The sequence below is a fragment of the Nelumbo nucifera genome, chromosome 8 (genome assembly GCF_055504915.1).
Source record: "Nelumbo nucifera cultivar China Antique chromosome 8, China Antique-T2T, whole genome shotgun sequence".
NCBI classification, from domain to species: Eukaryota; Viridiplantae; Streptophyta; class Magnoliopsida; order Proteales; family Nelumbonaceae; genus Nelumbo; species Nelumbo nucifera.
In genome coordinates, this window is record NC_142656.1 from 57,839,797 (window position 1) to 57,860,368 (window position 20,572).

The 20,572-nt window shown below is 37.3% G+C and overlaps 1 protein-coding gene across 2 annotated transcripts in view; it reads right to left on the bottom strand.

The window, feature by feature from the left end:
* Nucleotides 1–4,555: 4,555 nt before the first annotated feature.
* The window catches only part of LOC104612645 (putative UDP-N-acetylglucosamine--peptide N-acetylglucosaminyltransferase SEC), a 79,724-nt gene continuing 63,707 nt past the window's right edge, over nucleotides 4,556–20,572 (bottom strand). Inside the window, exons 7-28 of one of the 2 annotated variants that reach the window (XM_010280150.3) lie at nucleotides 19,792–19,911; nucleotides 19,496–19,558; nucleotides 19,323–19,401; nucleotides 18,012–18,121; nucleotides 17,850–17,903; nucleotides 17,685–17,752; nucleotides 17,455–17,557; nucleotides 17,087–17,289; nucleotides 16,903–16,999; nucleotides 7,861–7,932; nucleotides 7,660–7,736; nucleotides 7,467–7,583; nucleotides 7,298–7,382; nucleotides 7,014–7,181; nucleotides 6,640–6,750; nucleotides 6,460–6,546; nucleotides 6,235–6,362; nucleotides 6,062–6,144; nucleotides 5,813–5,918; nucleotides 5,535–5,681; nucleotides 5,317–5,437; nucleotides 4,556–4,877 (exon numbers count right to left, since the gene is read on the bottom strand). In XM_010280150.3, the coding sequence (XP_010278452.1) occupies nucleotides 4,764–4,877; nucleotides 5,317–5,437; nucleotides 5,535–5,681; nucleotides 5,813–5,918; nucleotides 6,062–6,144; nucleotides 6,235–6,362; nucleotides 6,460–6,546; nucleotides 6,640–6,750; nucleotides 7,014–7,181; nucleotides 7,298–7,382; nucleotides 7,467–7,583; nucleotides 7,660–7,736; nucleotides 7,861–7,932; nucleotides 16,903–16,999; nucleotides 17,087–17,289; nucleotides 17,455–17,557; nucleotides 17,685–17,752; nucleotides 17,850–17,903; nucleotides 18,012–18,121; nucleotides 19,323–19,401; nucleotides 19,496–19,558; nucleotides 19,792–19,911 (2,313 nt within the window). In that variant the 3' untranslated portion in view covers nucleotides 4,556–4,763. The remainder of the gene's footprint in view (nucleotides 4,878–5,316; nucleotides 5,438–5,534; nucleotides 5,682–5,812; nucleotides 5,919–6,061; nucleotides 6,145–6,234; nucleotides 6,363–6,459; nucleotides 6,547–6,639; nucleotides 6,751–7,013; nucleotides 7,182–7,297; nucleotides 7,383–7,466; nucleotides 7,584–7,659; nucleotides 7,737–7,860; nucleotides 7,933–16,902; nucleotides 17,000–17,086; nucleotides 17,290–17,454; nucleotides 17,558–17,684; nucleotides 17,753–17,849; nucleotides 17,904–18,011; nucleotides 18,122–19,322; nucleotides 19,402–19,495; nucleotides 19,559–19,791; nucleotides 19,912–20,572) is intronic. The other variant, XM_088892613.1, reaches the window with a different exon arrangement.

Consider the following 20,572-nt stretch of genomic DNA (forward strand, 5'->3'; position numbering starts at 1 on the left):
CCAATCTCTGATCATTCCTTTGAATTTGAAATCCAATTTGCATAAATAAAGCCTTCTAAAATAGAAGGAAAACCTGATAATGCAAATCATAATTTATTGTGTCCTTTAAATATTTTAATTGAAAAAAGTTCACAGAGACAACAAAAGTGGGTGTGGGTCACAAGGCAACCAACAGCATTATCTAATTAGTGGAATCTTATACGAGATGTTCCAGTGCCAAGGCCAGCATTATCTTGGTTTCAAAGTCGTTGGATGCATCAACGAAACTTTGTCATGTGTGATGGTAGAGTGGCCATAGGCCCTCGTTTAATCCTCAACATGTTGGAATATCCAATGGCCATGTGACAAGCCACATGTTGATGGAAGATGATTATTTTATGGTTATCTCCATGCAACACTCTCACACAATCATTCATTTTAAATAATTACCTATTTATTTATTTTCTATAAAAATAAATTTATTTGATTGTTTATTTGAAAACATTTTTATGCATGGAGATACCAATATTGTTGGATTATTTGGATCCATATTCCAGTTCTTATTGGGTCAAATGAATAAGTGGTTAGATCCTTGGTCAACATGAGACACTTGTCTCAAATCTGATGGAGCATGAATTTTACTGTTGAGGAATACTTATCTCAATTGGTTTTTCTGGTTACTGTTTGTTCCTAATAACAAGGAACTTAACGTTGGAGAAGCAACTATATAAGGGATCACTCCCAAGTGCTTCTCACACACGACATAAGTTCTTTACTAAGAAGGGAAAATATCCTGTCAGCTTCAACACTAATTAGATTAAGCAGTTCTCTCTTACACTTTCTTCGAGAGATTGGTGTCTCGGATCCTATACTGTGCAGCTGCTATTATTCTCTCTTTGCGTGCATGTTTGATACATGAAGATCTCAGCCGTTCACCTCTGCATGTACTTGGAGCATCAATGGTATCGGAGCGCAGCACCGACTGGCATAGTGTTTAAAGTATAGTCGCGCCACACCAGATCTTACCTCATCATTTAAGATTCAGAGGAGAGGAGAGAGAAAACAAACCCACTTCGAGGGTTTCCTCTCATCTCTACCTCTCTTCTTGTCTCTCCCATCTGTGCACCCTTCACTACGAGAAAGAGAACTGGTACGAGGGTTTCGTTTGGTTTCCATTATGAAACCCTGTTCGACTACCCATCTCCGAACAAACGGCGGCTCTGGCAACTCCGAGACAACAGAACCCAGTTCAAAGTTTTTTTTTCTCACCTCCAGTCCAACCATTGGCTTCTAACGACAACGACTTCACTCCTACGTTACTGCAACCTCGAAACCATCACTAGTAGTTCGAGTTTTCTCAGATACATAAATGAATTTGCTGCTCGAGGAACTGCAGAAACTTTAGTCATCTCCATAGATGCTCAGATCAGTGAGACAAGAAACCCTAAATAAATTTAGGGCTTTTTACTATTTTCGTTCACTACAAAACAAATCTAGTTAGATAAGGCAGATTCGACCAATGAGGCGAACCCAAGCATCTCAAATCGAGTATTAGAGTTTTATATACTTGTTTTTTTTTGCCCATTTCGATATTTGTTCGTTCTTTTTTTTTTTGTAATAATTTATTCATACATCTTATCGATCATTTGCTGTCATTTTTTTTAGGATACATTTTTTTGAACCACTTAGAAGCATCATTGCCGAATACCAAAGCTGCTGTTGAATTAAAAAGAGTAGTGGGAGCTGGACAAATTAAATCTGCTGGATAACTTAACTGCTGATTATTATTTTTTGCATAAATAGCTAAGTACTCCATTTGCATTTACTTTATTTATTTATTTTTGGCCTCCGAAATTGAATGACAGTCTCGTAAAATACAACCAACTGATATTGCACTTGCTTTATTTATTTATGGAATATTATTGCTATTTTGAATCATGTCTGCTACTGCATTATCCCAAGAACTCAGTAAAACTGAGAAATTGAATGGCACCAATTTTGCTCTTTGGAAACGTAGGATTGGAAGGATACTTGATGAAGAAAATGTTGATTATGTTTTAGATAAATCTATTCCTACTAAACCTGTTGATGATGATTCATTGACTGTAATTCGTGAATATCAAAAATGGGAAAAATATAATAGGAATGTAAGAAATTGTTTGTTAACTTTTATGGAGCCTGACATAGAAGTTGTGTTTGAAGAATATAATAATGCTAAAGATATGTTTGAAGCCATTAAAGAAACATATGGAAAAATAACTGAAACCTATGTTCAATTGTTAATTGAAAAATATTATGGCTGTGAAATGAGAGAAGAGGATTCTGTAATAGATCATGTTAGTAAAATGAATATGATTGCCAAAGAGTTGGCAGTCACTAGGAACCCTATTCCTGAGAAAATTCAGGTCTCCACCATTCTTAATAGCCTCCCATCTTCTTGGAATTCTATAGTAACAACTTTAAACCTATCTGGAAGAGAAGTTAGCATAAAAAACTTACCTACCTTATTAGGATTAGAGGTTGAGAGGAAGAGGAAGAAATCCCAACCTTCATCCTTAATGGTTATTACCAAACCAACTGAAACTTCCCAAGTGGCTGAAAAGCGAGGGCTCCTTCTCCTTCCCCTTCTTCAAACTCCGATTCGTATTTTTCATATAGAAATCTCTGATCAACGATAGAACAAGATCCATTTTGCATCATATCTAAGGAATTCCTTGGTTCGGACCGAAGAAGCAATGTCACTCGATCATTATCAAACTGACTGCAAGCAATCTCTTGAAAATTAGTAAAACAATCTTACAATACAAAATCGATAGTAGAGGTTGAGTTTATTGTGTTGGTACTAGTAGGGGCTAAGGCAAAGTGGCTGAGGAACTTATTGATAGATATAGCATTATGGTCACAACCAGTTTCATCTATATCTTTCCATTATGATAGCCAATTTACCATAGCTAGAGCTAAGAATAAAACCTATAATGGTAAAAAGAGGCATATATGCTTAAGACACTTAGATAAATACTTCAATGAATGAACAATTTCTCTAGAATTTTGTAAGGTTTAAAAAGAACCTTATAGATTTGTTAAACAAACCATAAATTTCTAAAGTGGTTTAGTGGTTTATAAGGTATTTGTAGGTATAGATTTAATGTCTGTTACATAAATCATTGGTGATGGACACCCAACCTATGAGTAGGGAGATCCCTAGAATTAGATTCCATAGGTAAGAATGAGTCAATGATTTGGAAAAATACTATTATTTTGAACCCATTATAGATGCTGAAGTAAGATAGCACTCACAAAAAGATGTGGAGGGTGAATGTAACTCTTAATCAATTCATACAAGTGTGTAATGCATACTAAGTGACTGACCTAAATGATTGCAAAGCATGACTGCTTTTATAAGAGCTTTAAGGGTCAACTCTCTAAAATAATCATGATTCCAAGAGGGAGACAAGGTTGAAGTGTTCCAAAATAAAAGAATCACTAAGGAATTGGTGAATTAGATTGGTGGCAAATAAGTTATGCTAAAAAGGAAAGGTTGAAAGAGTATAACTCTACTAATGACCTATATCATAATCTATTATACCTAAATGTTGATTGAAGTCTAAAAGACATCAACATAAACATAAATACTTCTCTTACTTTGGTGCTTAGATTTACCCGTATTTCAAATCTTGTGGGGAATTTTTGGATTCATAAAGAAAGATTCATGCAAGAGTCTTGAACTCACCCTCTTGCGTTAACTTTTTGTCTTTATTGACTTTTACTTTTTTTTTTATCTTCTAGTCTCTTGAAGCATGTAAAGGCCTCTTGTCTCACATTGCTTGAGAACATAAGTAGGCTTTTAGTATATTACTTAACTAAAGGGATCCATAGGAGGAAAATACACTATACACTCTATTCATACGTTGGGGGTGTCATGGTGCTTTTCACACACATGCACCAAGCCGGGCCGGTGGAGGCAAAGGCGTAGGTGAGGTCACCACATCATATCATTTTTAGGTCTACCATTTGTTTCAAGTTTTACTTAACCACATTAACCATTGATCATTTACTATTCTATTTAAACATTCTCTTTTTGTCTTTTCATGTTTTTGTATCTCTTCGAATTAAGTGGCTTTCACATTGCTCTAGAGATATACCTCTCCATAAGGATACTTCTGTGTCCATAAAACATTGGTCGATGTCGACCCATGGTAAGCGAGTATATATCTATCAGAAGCTTATGGGTTGTTTCATCTTGAAAAATGATTTGCGAACACCCGATTAATTTCTTCTGAAGCGATTCTGCACCATTGTTGCACTCTAGGTTGGAAAAACATAGATTTATAAGTTTCATTCTCCCTTGAGTACTGTTTTTACAACATTAGGCTACAACAGTTCGACTGATTAACTTATTAACCGGTCATACCCTCGAGCCTGGATAATTCAATAAATAATTGGGCCCCTAGCTCATCCTACAGGTCCAGCTTTTCCACATCAGCAGCGATGGGCGTAAAACAAGGGTTGTTGCAGAATGAGAAAGGACCATCAGTTTTGGTTGATAGTCTGAAGTCTGAACAATTAGCATAAAGAATTACGCAGCAACAACAAAGCAAGAGAAATACATTTCCTAATTCTTTTCATTCATTTGCATATAGACAGCTTTCACATAATACAATCTGAATTTCGGGCAGCCCTTGCACTCTTGAAAACATAAAAGTTAAAACCAATAAGGTCTGAACAATTAGCATACTTACATTTCTCTTTGCTTTTATAGTTTATCTACACAGTCGTCTTCCTACCTACCTATCGTAAGGGAACTCAGCATCATTCTCGGTTACTTTGAAGGGCTGGGGATGCCCACCCGAACAGTACAAGTTCCACATTTTAAAATAGGCCCGTTCCAAGTTCCTCACCTGAAGTTTTTTGTTCAAAACCTGATCAGTGTAAAATTTTTACCCAATTTTCAAACAAGACTGGGTGAGGTGAAGGCACACGGCCATGTTAATGGGATCACTGCATTGAGACCTTGCATTGGCCTACATGAATTCATCAGGGAAATGATGACCAAGACCAACTCAAGGTTAGGTACAGAATTCTAATTTCCTTCATAGAGATCATCTCATAAGAAGTCTAATTGGCAAAGGGACCACAGCAAATACCACAAACTAGGGGTGCAAGTCGGGTACCTGATTTGAAGAATTTACACTGCATTGGGCCTGAGCTTTCAGGCCAAGCCGACTCAAATTAAAAAAATTCTCAACCCATGCCCACCCTAATTGCACCCTACCACAAATATGAATGTCCGAAGTTGAAAGAGAATACCAACATCCAAATAATTCCTAATTGACTTACCCAGCGTTCTGTATCAAACAAAGGACAAGTCAAACGGACTGACTTGAGCTTATTGGTAAGAGCCTGGAGCTTTGGGCGACTCTCCGCAAGCAATACTGCCTTCTCCTCATACTCTTTCATACTTTTAACATCAGAGATCATGTCAGAACTCAGAAGGGATGAGAAAGTCGTGAACATAACAAAGATTTGATAGGAAATGAATAAAAACTAAGAAATACCTGCTAACAATCATCTCCTCTCCTACTCCAGTGGCCAGACACAGTGAACCAGCAACTCTAGTTGCCATTTTCTCCAGCGGTAAAGTGATCATTGGCAAACCAGCCCAAAGAATATCTGTGCCCGTGGTGTGTGCATTGCATAATGGCCTAATCATGACAAAATACCAACAATCATCCATAGGTACATGAAGCTATCTAATTACTGTGAAACATGAAATAAAGTGTCCCTGCAGTAAAATTAAATAGGGAGGAAATAAACAGTTAAAAACTAAACTTACGTATCAAGGAAGAGATCTGCTAAAGCACTGCGTCTTATGTGCTCATTTTTCATGGCAACATCTGTGAAAATTATCTGGCCCGGCTTAACTCCTCTAGCAGCTGCATCTGAGCATGTCAAAACAAAAGAAAAGATGAATTATATGCAACTTCATAGATGGGAAAACCAATTTTATGAAAGTTATAATTATTACAAGCTAAAAGATTGTCTAACAAACTAACAAATTAATGGACACATCCATCCCACATACATGATCGAAGTCTCATCTCGCCTGCAGCTGGGAATCTAAGAAGCCAGAGCACACTATTGGGAACGCGCTTCAAAATGTTGCACCTAAATTCGAACATGAATATTATCATTGTGAAATGATGTTTAAACACAGAGCTACAAATCAAGTAAAGGAGTGATCCCTTTTGAGGTTACCAGGTATCAAAGATCTCAGGATCCATCTTGTATAGCTGATTGAAGCATGCAAATATGAACTTGTCCTCGGGCAATCCATAATCTGACCGCTTGTGTAGCCAAATAGGATCCAGCACATCATGATTTTTCTGAGAAATATTAAGTCAGAAAAAAATATGAATCACCATACTAGCAAACAAAAATATCAGGAATGAAGAATATATTACAAGGTTTAGAAAGACTGACTTGCTTATAATCATTTACAAAGTAACAATGAGGGAGATGGACAAGCTTCTCAGAGTAAATATGTGCAAAACAGGTAGGTGAAACAAACTGCAATTGAAGAAGCCGGTTCGCTATGAGCCTATGCTAGACAAAAATCATTAAGTTTTGAAGAAACTGAAGAGGTTAGACTCTGGTGCCCACCTCATCTGTGACCAAGTAATCTATGTAAGTTGCACCTGTTGTTCCAGGGAAACCCATGTACGAAACCTGAATGGGTGCAGGTTGCATTGCAAAAATTTCATTCCTTGCACCCTGCAGAATGAACAACAGTAGGTTATAAACTCTAACCAACTCGAGAATTAATGGGAGGAAAAAAGATGTATAGAACAGCATAGACAGGATTAAAAACAGAAATGAAATGTTTCTATGACAAAGCTGGTTCGGATATGAACTATCCAGTGACCAGTGTTATCAAGAAAAGCCAACAATAAACACTGGTAATCAGACTAAATGAGATATAAACACTTCAAAGAAACACCAAGAAAGAGCCAAAGGTACCAAACCATGGTAGATACCTTGGTGTAACCATTCAGGTTAACTAGAATTTGTATTTTATCCTCATTAATCATCCTAGCAATCATATCAGATGTTAGGGCAGACACATCCACAAAGTGTTCAGCTTCAGATTGTATACGCAGCCTCCATTCAGAGCCATCATTCTGACTCAAAGCATAGCAAAACACCTGCAGCCTCAAATTGTAAATACCCCAATGTTATAAAAGAAGTAAAAATAGGCTTTCTTATAATAAAGGCAAATAAAACATTTTGACTGAAAATAGGAGAGTATAGACATACAGACCTCAACATTTTCCCTGTTGTGCATGCCAAATACTGAGCCCATAAGATGTGACAGGGGATGGTTACCAAAATCACTGCTCACATATCTGGAGACCAGAGGAATCACCAACAAAGACAACAAAAAATAATATATGAAAGAGTAGACAAAATAACCAATGCCATTTACTTACCCAACCCTCAGTCGCCCATTTCTACCATCATTCTTTACAGGTACTGGAGGGGGATGACTAAATGGAGGAAGTACATAACGGGATGCAACCAGAGAGCAGTGTGCTGCATACTTACAACTGCATGACAAAGAAAAAAATGACTAAGAAGCCTTATCCTTCCTATTGTCACACTGCACAAAGATCTACATCCTACCTGATCTCCAATGCAAGCATTGGATCAATGGGATATGCAATTGCATGAAAAGGCTGCACACTTGGAAGAACAGAAATCTGAAATCACAGAATGAAGGCAGTGAGTATGACATCTGGGACGTACTAAATTCAATACCAGATGCAAAAGAATCCAAGAAAAAGAACCATGCAAGGAAGAAAAACAAGGAGACTGACTGCAAACCTTTATCTGCCTTCTAATAATTCCTTCCACTTCAATGAACTTGTTCTCTCGGTCCTCCCAATTGCAAACACACTGAAGAAGAAATTGCCAAATCACGGAATTGGCGCTAATTTAGTTTTAAACATTACAGCAAAAACTTTTGCAACTTAGTTCATCTAGCCAGGTAGAAACCCACAGGATCGGTACATTGTGCAAGCACAGTACAGTACATTAATAAAAGATATTGCATAAAATTAAGACCAAAATAACCCAGGACAATGACACAGAAATACACATACGCTGAACCATGAAATGGAACATCCTTCCTAAAGTCAAGGAATAGATGATTGCAATTACCATATAATTTCCAAAGGGGAAACCTAATTAAAACTAAAAATTCTTCCTACAAAATTACAATATACCATATAAAGATGTTAAGGATACAATTGAACAGTTAGAAATAAAAAAACAACCAACGTTATGGTAAAATGAATTACATAATAGAAATATTCAGGAGTATATAGTGGTTATCCAATATTGAACCAAAAATAAAATAGTGGTTGCCCCACTAGAGTAGTTTGACTTCCAAAGCCAAGGGAAACCATAAAAATCATTCAGTAGCTCCAAAAATTAATATAACCAACATAACCAGAATAATCTACAAATACCTACTTGAGTAGGAACAAGAGAAAACACGAGATTTTCCTTTTAACAGAGATGAGTTGTTTGTTACGCCATACTTCCCTATCGCCATTCCCACCCCCCTTTTGCTAAACCTCTTATGTATCTCCCAATTTGATTTCTGTTTAAACCAGAGGCTTCTTTTCTGTTGGGGGAAGGGGGTGTTTGCATGTAGGCATCTGCATTTTGACAAGTTTTCTCCTATTCTTAAATCACACATGTATGTGTGCACACACAAATTCACCCTAATTCATATATCTAATTTTATATTTTCACCCCCTTTAGTTTCCATACCCATTAATAAATTAAACTAAAAATAATTATAGCATTATATTATTAATAAAATAAACTAAAACACACACACACACACACACACACACAAGGGATGGGCTATCATCCATCATGTAGCCTCATGAAACAAAATATCTAGAGAAAAAAAAGTCATTCATTTTTCAATGTAAAACTTCAATTTTAAATAAAGCTACATATGCTTCTAAAAAAATAAATCCATAAAGTGTTATGTCGCATGGGGCTAAATATAATTTTTGTTGTTTGCCAAATAACTTGTTTCGAGGGTCAAATTTGCCATTAAACAAATATGAGACCTAATATTATGAAAGGTTCAAAGCATCAATACGTATAATACCATATTGTATGATTCATATCGGTTTTTGAGGTTGCCAACATGCATTATATAAAGAATTAGTGACAGCTACTTCTTTTAATTAATAATAAAACTCATATATTAATGATTAACAAAGGGGCATTGACTAAAACTAATAAAAGGTAGAGCTTTGATGTGCTTCGTATTGATATTTGAACCATGGTGTTATGCTCAAGGAAGATTTTGAGATCAATATGGGTAGAGATACAAGGGGGCATTTAGCATGGCTTTCAAATTTAGTGATTCTTATTTCCAATAATCAAAATCACAACATCTGGAGAGCATGTGTTTTTAAAACCATTTTGACACAAATGATATCATGCACTTTATGCTGACACGACATTTTCCAAATGATTCCTGTGAACATGTATTTGCCAAAACCTCTTTTCAACATCTTTTTGTTGGTATGGTTAAAATCTATATGAAAATATATAACAATAATATCAAACAACAAATAAAAGTCAAGTATCCCTAGTAGGTATCTAGTTTCAACATGCCTCCTTTTGAAACTTACATTAAGAAGTTCCAACATTGGGGAATTAAACCCCAATAGTTTTGAGTTTTATTCACCACTCATTTTTCTAGCCAATCAGCAAAACTATTGACTAATCTTGGTATCCATCCATAACATATTCTTAGTTCCTCTGTGTCTATATTTCATTATCCAACATAGTTCCTTTTGTCCATCCCACAATTACCTCCTTCAACCATTATGATACTCTAACTTAGAGATCTTGCCACCCTTAATCTTTGTACAAATGCTCATGTTTCTGCTCTAGTTACTTAACTCAACTAATCATTTTCCCAACTATATGAGGTTGGCCATATTTCTGTCCTAGCCGAGTTACCAAAACCAACAGACCAAAGCATAACACCAAAGTATTTTCTTCCCAAGTTTTGAAATTTCCCCATTCCCCAAAATATCTAGGTTATCCAGGTTGCAACCAACAAAAATTTGCTTTAGTAATATTTGGGGTTGAAGGATACTGTTTCCAGTGTTAGATTCTTTAGAAGAGAAGAAAGGAAGAAGAGAGGGACAAGTACTTGGAGCTGTCAAAAGTGAGAGGGTGGCAGCTCCTCTTATTATTTATACTAGGGAAACCATAAAGAAGGGCAAAAAGACTAATGTGCCCCTAACACTAAAAACATGACAGAGAACTTACATAATCGACACTCCCCCTCAAGTTCAGTACTTGGGCCATTGTCAGCACCCGATTTTTGCTCGATTTGCCGCCTGAACCTCCAATTTACCCCAAACACCCGATCAGACCCATCTAACCTCTCCAAAATACCCAAAAACCCATAAAACCCAACTTTCAGTCCCAAAACCTTCAGATCCACCATAAAACCTGCCTGATGCCCATCCAATGGCTTCGATCAACCTCACTTGCACCTCAACCATTAGATCAGACACAACCACCAGACCCAGGACCTCACAAAACACCTACTCATAAAATTTCAGCTTAAAATTCCTCCGTTTACCCCTTCATCAAGCAAAGATTCCATTCTGATGCCTCTCAATAGCCTAAACACCCAGAACTCAGATCCCTTGATTTTGATGCATCCGAACCAATCAGACCACACCATTAACTCAGGATACATCAAAATACCTACCCATAAAGTTTCAACCCCAGATTCCCCCATTTGTCCTTCCATAAAAACAAATTTCTATTCCAGATCATCTCGTTGACCCAAATTCCTACAACCCTGACCCCCCAAAACAGATCAGACCTCATCATCAGATCCCAAACACCCCAAATACCCACCTGTGAAATATCAACCCAAAATACCTCCGTTTACCCTTCAATTGTACCAAGATTCCATTTCAAGGTCCCAGATTGACCAGATTCCAAATCCGTCCAATCTGGGCCCAATTGGCCCAATCTAACCTTATCAATCACCTCACACTACCCAGAAATCCTACCCTGTGAAATTTCATCCAAAACAGACCTTGTTTGCCCCTCAATCACACAAAGATTTCGTTTTGAGGCCCTAGATTAACCGAATCGAACCCTTTCCAGATTGTCCAATTCGGGCCAAGTTGGGCCAATCTGATCCCACCAATCAACCCAGAATGCCTGAAAACCCCACCTTGCCAAATTTCAGCCAAAATACCCTTGTTAACCCTTCCATCTAAAAAGATTCTATTTCGGCCAATCTCGCTAGCCCACAAACACAAGCCCTCTCTTTGTGGTTGGACCAATCTCAACCTTCCACCTTTTGACCCGAAACCACCCACCACTGGACCAGAACCTGGGTTTGTCAAAAATTACTAAAATACCCCCAAATTACCCAAAATTATGAAATGCCCCTACCTCCCATATAAATTCAACCTAAACATCTCATTCGCCCTAATCGAAAGAATTCAATGGATTCTTCTTCCCCATTCAAACATCGAACTAGTGGCTAAGCAGTAGCAACCCACATCTCTCCCACTTTCTATAATTTCAGGCTGAGCGGCTGATCTCGTTCTCCCTTGTTCCTTCCCGCTGTTGCAATTTTAGGCAGCAACAGTTCTCCGCCCACCGGATTTCTCCCCCTTCATCTTCTTCTCCTTCTTCGTTTCCGCAGGTCTGTCACCACTGGTCACGTCCTCATCGATCCCACCGCCTAGTCGTCATCGTCTTTTTTTTACCACTCTAAAGTTCCCGTTCGAATAGAACTCAGAAGCAGTGTCGGTCATGACTTTGCCAGATAGCTCAGATCTCATACCGGTCATTTCCTAACAACACTGATACCCTCCTCACTTGCCAGCAACTGATGCCGAAATGGGTTTAGTCTCCACCATTCCTTCTTAGTCCTCTGCATTTGAAGACGATGGAGGAGAATCGAGCCAACCCCCCTTCCACCAGAATTTGTAGCCTCTTCCGTTCTTTCTCTCCAGCTTCATCGGTGGCTGAGACATCACTCAAGTACCCAATTTGAATCGAATCTTCTTCTTTTTGATAGGGAAGATTTGAGGTTGGGGAGGGGATCGATCGAGTAGGTTCTCTCAGATTCACTCCCGTAGATCTTATCCCCAACCCAATCCGATCTGAACTTTTTCTGTATTTGTTGGTAGTGTTTTTAGCTGGGTTTGAATGTAATATCGATAGTGATTAGGTCTCATTGTTCTTCCCCGTCCTATTTGTTTTTTTGGTTTTATCGTTGAATATCTAGTCTCTCATGCTCCAATATTGTCATAATGGTGATCATAAGGTTTGCATATTCATGACTGTGATTAATGTAATGCAATTAGTGTTTAAACATGATTACTTTTCGTTATCCTACTAATCTATGCAGACATGGTTCTTGGGGAGTTTAACTTTCACATACTCTAGGCAAATAGGAAATGAACAAGAGAAAAAGTAAGGGAATGTGGTTCAGGGATTAGTGTCTTCTTGTAGTTCAGGAGTATGGTAAGAGTACTAAAGGGGTGGCTAGGGCTTAAGATTAATCCAAAGGAAGGATACTGCACTAGTTAAGACAGATCTGAAAGGAAATAGAAAATAGTAGAAGTGAACAATAATACACAAAATAAGGATGGGACTTGGGAGCAGTAAAATAAAAAGAGAGAAAATATAAAACTAAAAAAAAAGATAAGAAATGGTACAGTAATCAATGGGGTTAGCAGTGCTGGGTAGTCCGTTTGATAAGAAGAGTATATGCAGATTAGGAGAACATTTAGGGGAAAAAGAGTAAATAGGTTAATAATTGGTAAAAAAAATATAAACAAATAAGTAATTGAGTAAAAATTAAAAAAAATATAAATAAGTAAATTGGGGAGGCTTTCTTTCATGTTCATTGATGTGCCTTTTATTCTGCTTGATTACTTGTATATCTTGTGATTTTATTTTTATTTGAGTTACCATGTGAGCCCTAGTGTTTTAAAAGCACAAGGGCCATTTTGTGCTTGAGGCGCAAGGTGAGGCGCACATCTTTTTGAGGCAAGGCGCACAATAAAAAAAAGCTAAAAATTCAATGAGCCGCCTTTGTGCCACACCCCTCGAGGCAAGCCCAAACAAGTCCATGTTAGGGTTTTTCAAAAGGCACACGCCTGGGCTAAGGTGCAAGGCGCACTAGGAGGTGCACCTTTTGAATGAGCTGCACCTAGGACCTAGGCGAGGCACCTACCCTAAAATGCGCCTCGCCTAAGCGCCTAGGTGTGCCTTTTAAGTCACTGGTGGGCCCCACCTATTGGACCCGGGAGAGGGGTGCCTAATCCCTTCCCTCTCCCATCCGAGTCTTACCCGGATTGGTTGGACTGATGCCTTGGGTTTTGGAGTCACTATTAAAACAAAGCATTTTAAAAATCTTTCTTGGAGGTCCCATTACCTCCATTTCCTAATTTGATGGGTGGCGACTTCATTTCCAGTTCAAGTGGCAAAGTGAGCCATTTTTCTGACACTCAGCCGTAAATGTCAATCATTCCTACTTGTTGGAAAGCTCACCATGCAGGGGGCAAACACTATCTTAGTAACAACACCGGCCAACTGATTCAAGGAAGTAACATAAGGAATACAAATATCACCCAAATCTAACTTCCCCTTGATCAAATGCCTGTCAACTTAATATGTTTTGTCCTATCATGCAGAACTAAATGCTGATAGCCACCTTATTGTCATAGTACAAGGTCATAAGGCATCTCACTGGAAGTCCTAGCCCCAAGAGAAAGTTCTTCACCCATGGTAATTCAGTAACTCCATGTGCCATAGCTCGATACTCAACTTCAGCACTTGACCAGGCCACAAATAAAACTGAAAGAAGATTCCCCAAATGAATTTTGTATAGCAATACCCATAAAACAGATAAAAAGACATTTTCTACTTTGGGTTCAGAATGGACACCTGTTAGCCAACTGAAATCCTTTACTTTTGAAATGATCTTGAGTAAGTAGACCGCCATTGCTACCAGTCACAAATGTTTCCACTCTTCATGGTATTGGATTACCCCAAACACCTTTAACTGAAGATCTTTCAACCTGTTTTCTTGCCAATGCTTTATAAAAGGATTCTGCTGAAAACTTGTCATTTTCTACATTCCTTCCACCACCTTAAATCTGAACCATTTGGATGTATCTTCACCTCTTGGAGTTTAAATAATAGCATCACACACTCAAACCCCGAATCTCCAACCTTCAAAGAAGAAAAAAGCACCGATAGTGAATGGAACTTCATAACCCCCTTCGACACACTCAGACCATATGATGATGTAACCTCCATCGAATCCCAACCAAAATGAACCACTCCATACTTACAAACAATAACCCTCCTCCACAAAAGCTCCCTCTCCTTCCCAAACCTCCGAACCCACATACCCAACAATGCTTTGTTAAGTAGCTTTATTCTCCTAATCCCCAATCCACCACCCTTCCACTGATGCTGGAACTTTGAGAAGAGAAGTAAAAAAATTAAGTTGGTTAAGACACTCCTTACAAGTGTAGTTCTCCCACCAGTTGATAAGCATTTCCCTCTACATGTGGAAACAGCCACATAGATGGTGCTGCTGTTTTTGCTCCAATTGATAACCCCAAATATGTAAAAGGAAATTCTCCCACTAGAAATCCCATTTCCACTGCACCATCTTCAAAAGATGTATGAGAAATATCACACACCACAATTATAACACTTGTTTAAATTAATTTTCAGACCTGTTAGAATTTTAACATTTCTGAATAGTCCTTTCTTTTTTTTTACTAATTTTTTTAAATGTTTTTTTTTTTTGCTCCATGGGGCTACACAACAGGGGTAGCCCATCCCCCAAACCCAAAAGCCCCCAACCCTCATGCAGGCAGGATTTGATCCCAAGTCTCCACTACAACCAGCAGGTGTTTCCAACTGGCCAGTTGGCACCTTGCAAATAGCCCTCAACTTCGGCACTTTCTGCATTGAATTGTCTGCAAAAATCAAAGTATCATTCGCATATTAACAATATGTAATGGTTACACCCTCCCTTTTAACGTTAAAACCATCAATTAACTGCCCCCACTCCTTTATTTATTAATTTAATTAACACCTCAACCACAAACATGAAAAGCATCAAGGACAGGGGTTTCTGAAGAGATGCAAGCAAACATCCAACTTCTCCACCTTTTCCCAAAACCTATCCTCACATTCACTTCTTCCAAGAAATCCCAGCTCGCATCCCATCCATTGGGCATCATACCATTGATACTTTTGACAACTTTATATGAAATTTTCCTAAAGCCAATCAAATCACCTAACCACTTGCCTAAGCGAGAGAGCAGTTAAATTCTGCCTATAACTAAATTTCCTTCCTTTTTACACTTGAAAGCATCCACCAATAATCAAATGCCCTTGTTTAGAGTTGTCTGGTTCCCACAAAGTGTCTCCGATAACTTTCTATTTCTTAGCAACTAGTGTAGGAACTTTAAAGATCAAGAAGTAAATGGGAAATTTTGCAAGAGTTTATTTGATCAAAGTGATTCCCCTCTTCCAATCTATATAAGTTTATAAGTTTCTTTCAAAACCTATTTAAGATTCTAGAAGACAAATGAGTTTCTATTGCCACCTAAGGTGAGACCCAAATACTTAATTGGTAATTAGGGATGGCCACGAGCCGAGCTTCTCACGAGCCCAGTGAAGCTCGACTTGTGAGGCTCACGAGTCTAGTATAATAAATAAATAATTTTTTATTATATACATACATACATTTACATATAAATATATATAATAAATAATTTTTATTAATATAATAATATTTTATATATAATATTTTTATTTTTTATGTATAATGGTAAATAATTTTTATAATTCTTTTTTTTTGTATGTAAAATAAAAAAATATTTTTATATGTATACTTTTACTTTTTAGAAAAAAAACTTGGCTTGCAGTTGAGCTCAAGCTCGAACTTGTGAGCTTTGGACAAGCCAAGCTCGAGCTCAAATCTCTAGCTCGAATTGAGCTCGAGCCTAACACAGGTCAACGATACAACACTTATCCAAGTTTAACTTTAAATTCGAAATGCATTCAGAACATTCAAAAGGAGTTGAAGATTCTTAGTCCTCTATCATGACAAAAAATTATAATTTCATCCAAAAATTACATGTAGGTAACCACCATGCGGACATTACAACCTATCTGGCCTCTTAACTGAGGATATCTGCTATTAGTGTGAACCAAAGGGGACAAAGAATATCCCTGTTTGAGGCCTAGACTTCCATAAACATGTTTTCAAAATATTGATAATTGATGTTCTGTTTTGTACTTAATTCAGTGTGCTGAGAAACATAGAATACATCAGCCATATATGCCTATTTATGCAAGTCATTTTTTGTAATAAAAGAAACTGACTTCCTGACAGTTACAAAAATTGACCAAACTCTGAAATCCTAAAAAGCTGTTGTATTGCTGATTTCTGCACAATAAGAGGTAGCAAATGAATACTACACATTTTGCTGGAATTACCTCTTAAGAAATCACAGAAACAAACAAATAAAACAGGAAGCATGAAGATCAGAGTCAGTTAACTTAAACCTAACCCACTAACAGATTTGAATCTCAGAAACTTTTAAATGTTATAAATCAAGAACATCCATTGTACAAGCTTGCGCGACTAAGAATGACTAATAGCATTGCAATGAATATTTTCCTATTTACAAAGTTCAGTTAGGTTGGCCCTAATAAATTTCAATTGTTTATGACCAGCCATCAAAAACTGCTGTAGGTCAATACTAAAACAAGAAAGATAGCCAATATATGCACATACTAGCAAGATACCTGCAATGTGTGTAGAAGGTTACAAGTAGCTTCTGGAAAATCAGGTCGTAGAAGCAATGCCTGCTTATAGCTCTTTATAGCTGCTTCCACATGTCCACTGCAACTCAGCCAAATCCCAAGGATGAAAAATATGTTCATTAACAATAGGTGTGCAACTTTATATGGATCATAAATTACACAATACCTGTCCTTGTAAGCTGAAGCAAGATTTGCATGTGCTTCGGCCATAGTTGGTCGAATAGTAACAGCCCGTATGTAGTCTTGGATTGCTTCACTAACTCTACCAATCTCCTTGTATGTGTTGCCCCTGTTTACAAGCCCATCAGCAGCTAGAGGATCTATACGAAGGACTTCATTGTAGCAAGAAATAGCATCTAGATAATTTCCCTGTCGTTGAAAAAAAATCAGATTTCCAACTATGAACCAGGCAAAAGATTTAATAGCAAATAAGCATAAAGAACAGAGTACCCTTAAAATATGTCTTTTATAACAACAAGTGAATGGAAAGGAGTTATTTTCCATTTTCTTATATGTGAAAAGTGGCAATTGTACCTGCTGCTTATATATTATTGCTAAATTGCTGTAAGGAGCAGAGAGTCCTGTTGTTACAGCTAATGTTGCCTTGTAACATTCAGCAGCAGCAGTCATCATATTCCTGCACATTCAGAGGAGAAAAGAAAAAAAATCTTCTTTATGGAGCCTCAGAATGGCTATACGCTAAGTAATGCCTCAAGGGAAAATTTTGTGGTCATTTAAAACGAAAAGATATTTAGGTGGCATACAATTCCATATATATGTTTCCAAGGTTGGTAAGAGCTTGGGGGTGGTTTGGTTGGAGGGAAAGGCATGCCTTCACAAAACAACAGAAATGTCATCAGGATAAAGAACAGAAAGAGAACACAACCTAATGAAGAAAACCCAAAATCATACAAGGGACAGGAATCTACATGATAGCAATGGGTTGCTTCATCAACTCTGCCAGCATCTTTCAGTGCATTGCCCTATCAGTGGCCAACCATTCAAATTTTAATATAAAAAAAATTGTGAACACCGAATTCAAAGAGAAAATTATCCATATTAGATTCCAAAATGAAAACAAGAAGACTAACCAAGTTATTGTATGCCTCCAAAAACCCTGAATCATCAGCAAGGGCTTGCTTGTAATGGAGAATTGCCAAATCTAGCTTGCCTTGCTCATAATATAAGCTAGCTAGATTGCCTGCACCATATCAGTGATTGGAATGTATTATTGCCCAACACATCATAAAAACCAAGTTAGGCAGCTAATTTTCTCCGTAGAAACAGACCTCCGCTAGAATAACTGAGTCTAGAGTAAAATTAGTCAGCTCATTTTGCTCTCTTTCCAACTGTCCACATTTAGGTAGAGATATAAATTTTCTTTTCTCTTTTGAAAAGTAGGTAGAGATATAAAATGGTCAAGCTTAGAAGTCAGTTCATGACATCCCATTTCTAGGGTCATTTTACACTCCGAAAACAGGGTGCACCCAGGTGAACCAGGTCCATTAATTGAGCATCTGGGAATGCAGTTTGTGACCTCTTTCCTTTATGCTCCTTTTCTTGATTTTTCTTATTTCAGTTTCTTCATTCCTTTTCATTTTCATTTTTGAGGGATCTCCAGATTAAGATATATCAACAGCACTATGACCTCAAAAGATCTAATGCTTATGCACCCTATCATTATGTTTAGCAATACCACTACATTCTTCTTGTAGTTCAAACATGACCCTGGTAAATGTTGAAAATGACAAAACCAATGTTGCATGGACACTCCTAAGTAAGTGTCAATGTGGGACACGTATTGGATGCTGACAATCAATGGATTCTTAATGGACACTTCAACATGATATTTTACCTTATCTACTTGCTTATTTGACATAATAAACAGTTAATATACATAATAAATGCTACTTCTTACAAAACCATTGTTAAGTAGCAAAGATAAATTTCTAGACTATTTTAGGTATATATTTAATGTTTTTTTTTTATGAATAAGCTATATATGTAATGTTAGAATTGGGGAAAAATGAACTACTTTAATAGTTTTTACTTTTCTATAGATATGCCTGCATGTCTTAGTTTTTCCTTGCCAAGTCAGTAACATGTCAGATTCTAGTTCCCATGTCTCTGTCCAAGCAACTCACATAACCCAATAGCAACGACAGCATGACTCAATTTAGCTATATGGGACCTGAACAAGCCATGCATTAGCGAGACAATCCAAGAAATAAACAGCTGCTTCTACAAGCACAAAAGAATTTAGCCACAATGCAGGGACAGAAAGCTATGCAGCATTGTAGCTAGAAGTAATTCAATTACCAATATCATAAGTAAAAACAGTGAAACCAAGTGAATGCAAATCAGCTAAAAGGTAAATGAATAATGTTGATGACAAAACATACCAAAAGCTATTGCATAATCTGGTCTTGCCTGAAGAGCGTGCTGATAACACACAACAGCCTCTTGAAGCATCCCCAAGGCCTGAAAAAGGTAAAAGAAAGATCTTGTTTTTCTCTGGAAATCACCTAACATTTTCTGCTAGCCGAACTTATTGGCACAATATTTGATATCTTACCTTATAAACATTCCCTAGGTTTAAGTAGGCATCAGCAAATGTTGGTTTCAGCCTAACAGCTTCCTGGAAAACGATGAAACCCATGAGCAGTGTGTACAGATATAATTCAAGATAAATTCAGGTGAAAGATATAATTCACTCAAGCTGTAAGTTAATTAGTCCATAAAATGCCCAATCCCTAAGCAAAAAATTTAAAGTTGTTTATGTTCATTCCAAGAAATAAGATAAATTAAAATATAATCATGGCTCAGCTTCCTATCCAAACCACAAATAAACATGCACTCAAGGATCCCTACCTTATAATATTGAAGGGCCCTTTTAAAATCTCCTGCTTCCATGAAAAGCCCAGCAAGATTTGACCAGGCAATAGCAAAAGTTGGTTGTATACGAAGAGCTTCAACATAGCAATTGTATGCCTACAAGGATAACATAATTTTCAGACCATGTGGCAGTAGAAGCTACCATACAGCAAATCCTTAAACAATTTTGACATATTCAATCATAATTTCTACCAAAAAAAAGAAAGCAAGAAAAAATAATCATCCATAACAAATATGACAAAAGAGAAACTCAAGGTGGATCAAGATCAATTGCAGAAAGAAAATCTCTAAGCAAGTGAATCCCAACACTATAAGAACAGCATTCCTATTTCTGAAAATTGACCATGCCAGGCACTGTTTCATATCCACATTCCAGGTGCATGCCAATAATTCCAAAATATCAAACATTTCAAGGTTTATGGACTCACTGTCAAAAACCACATTCTCACCTTAAACAGATGCACATAATCCTTGTTAGCTGCTACATGAACATACATCTATTTAAGTATAGCTCCCAAGCACTGCATTCCAAATAATAAGAAAAGAGGATGAAAAAATGTTGATCCAGAAGGAAAGGTTTATGTGATCATCCAAAGTCCTATTGGAGTAATGTTGTCCTTACAGCCTCTTACCTAAGTAATCATCTAAACTCTTCGACTTTGATGGTAAGACACCTCATTCCACTCTGTTCCTTGATACCCCTCTATTTCCTCTGCCACTGCATATTTGTGGTTGTGTTTGTTTTATCATACGTTTT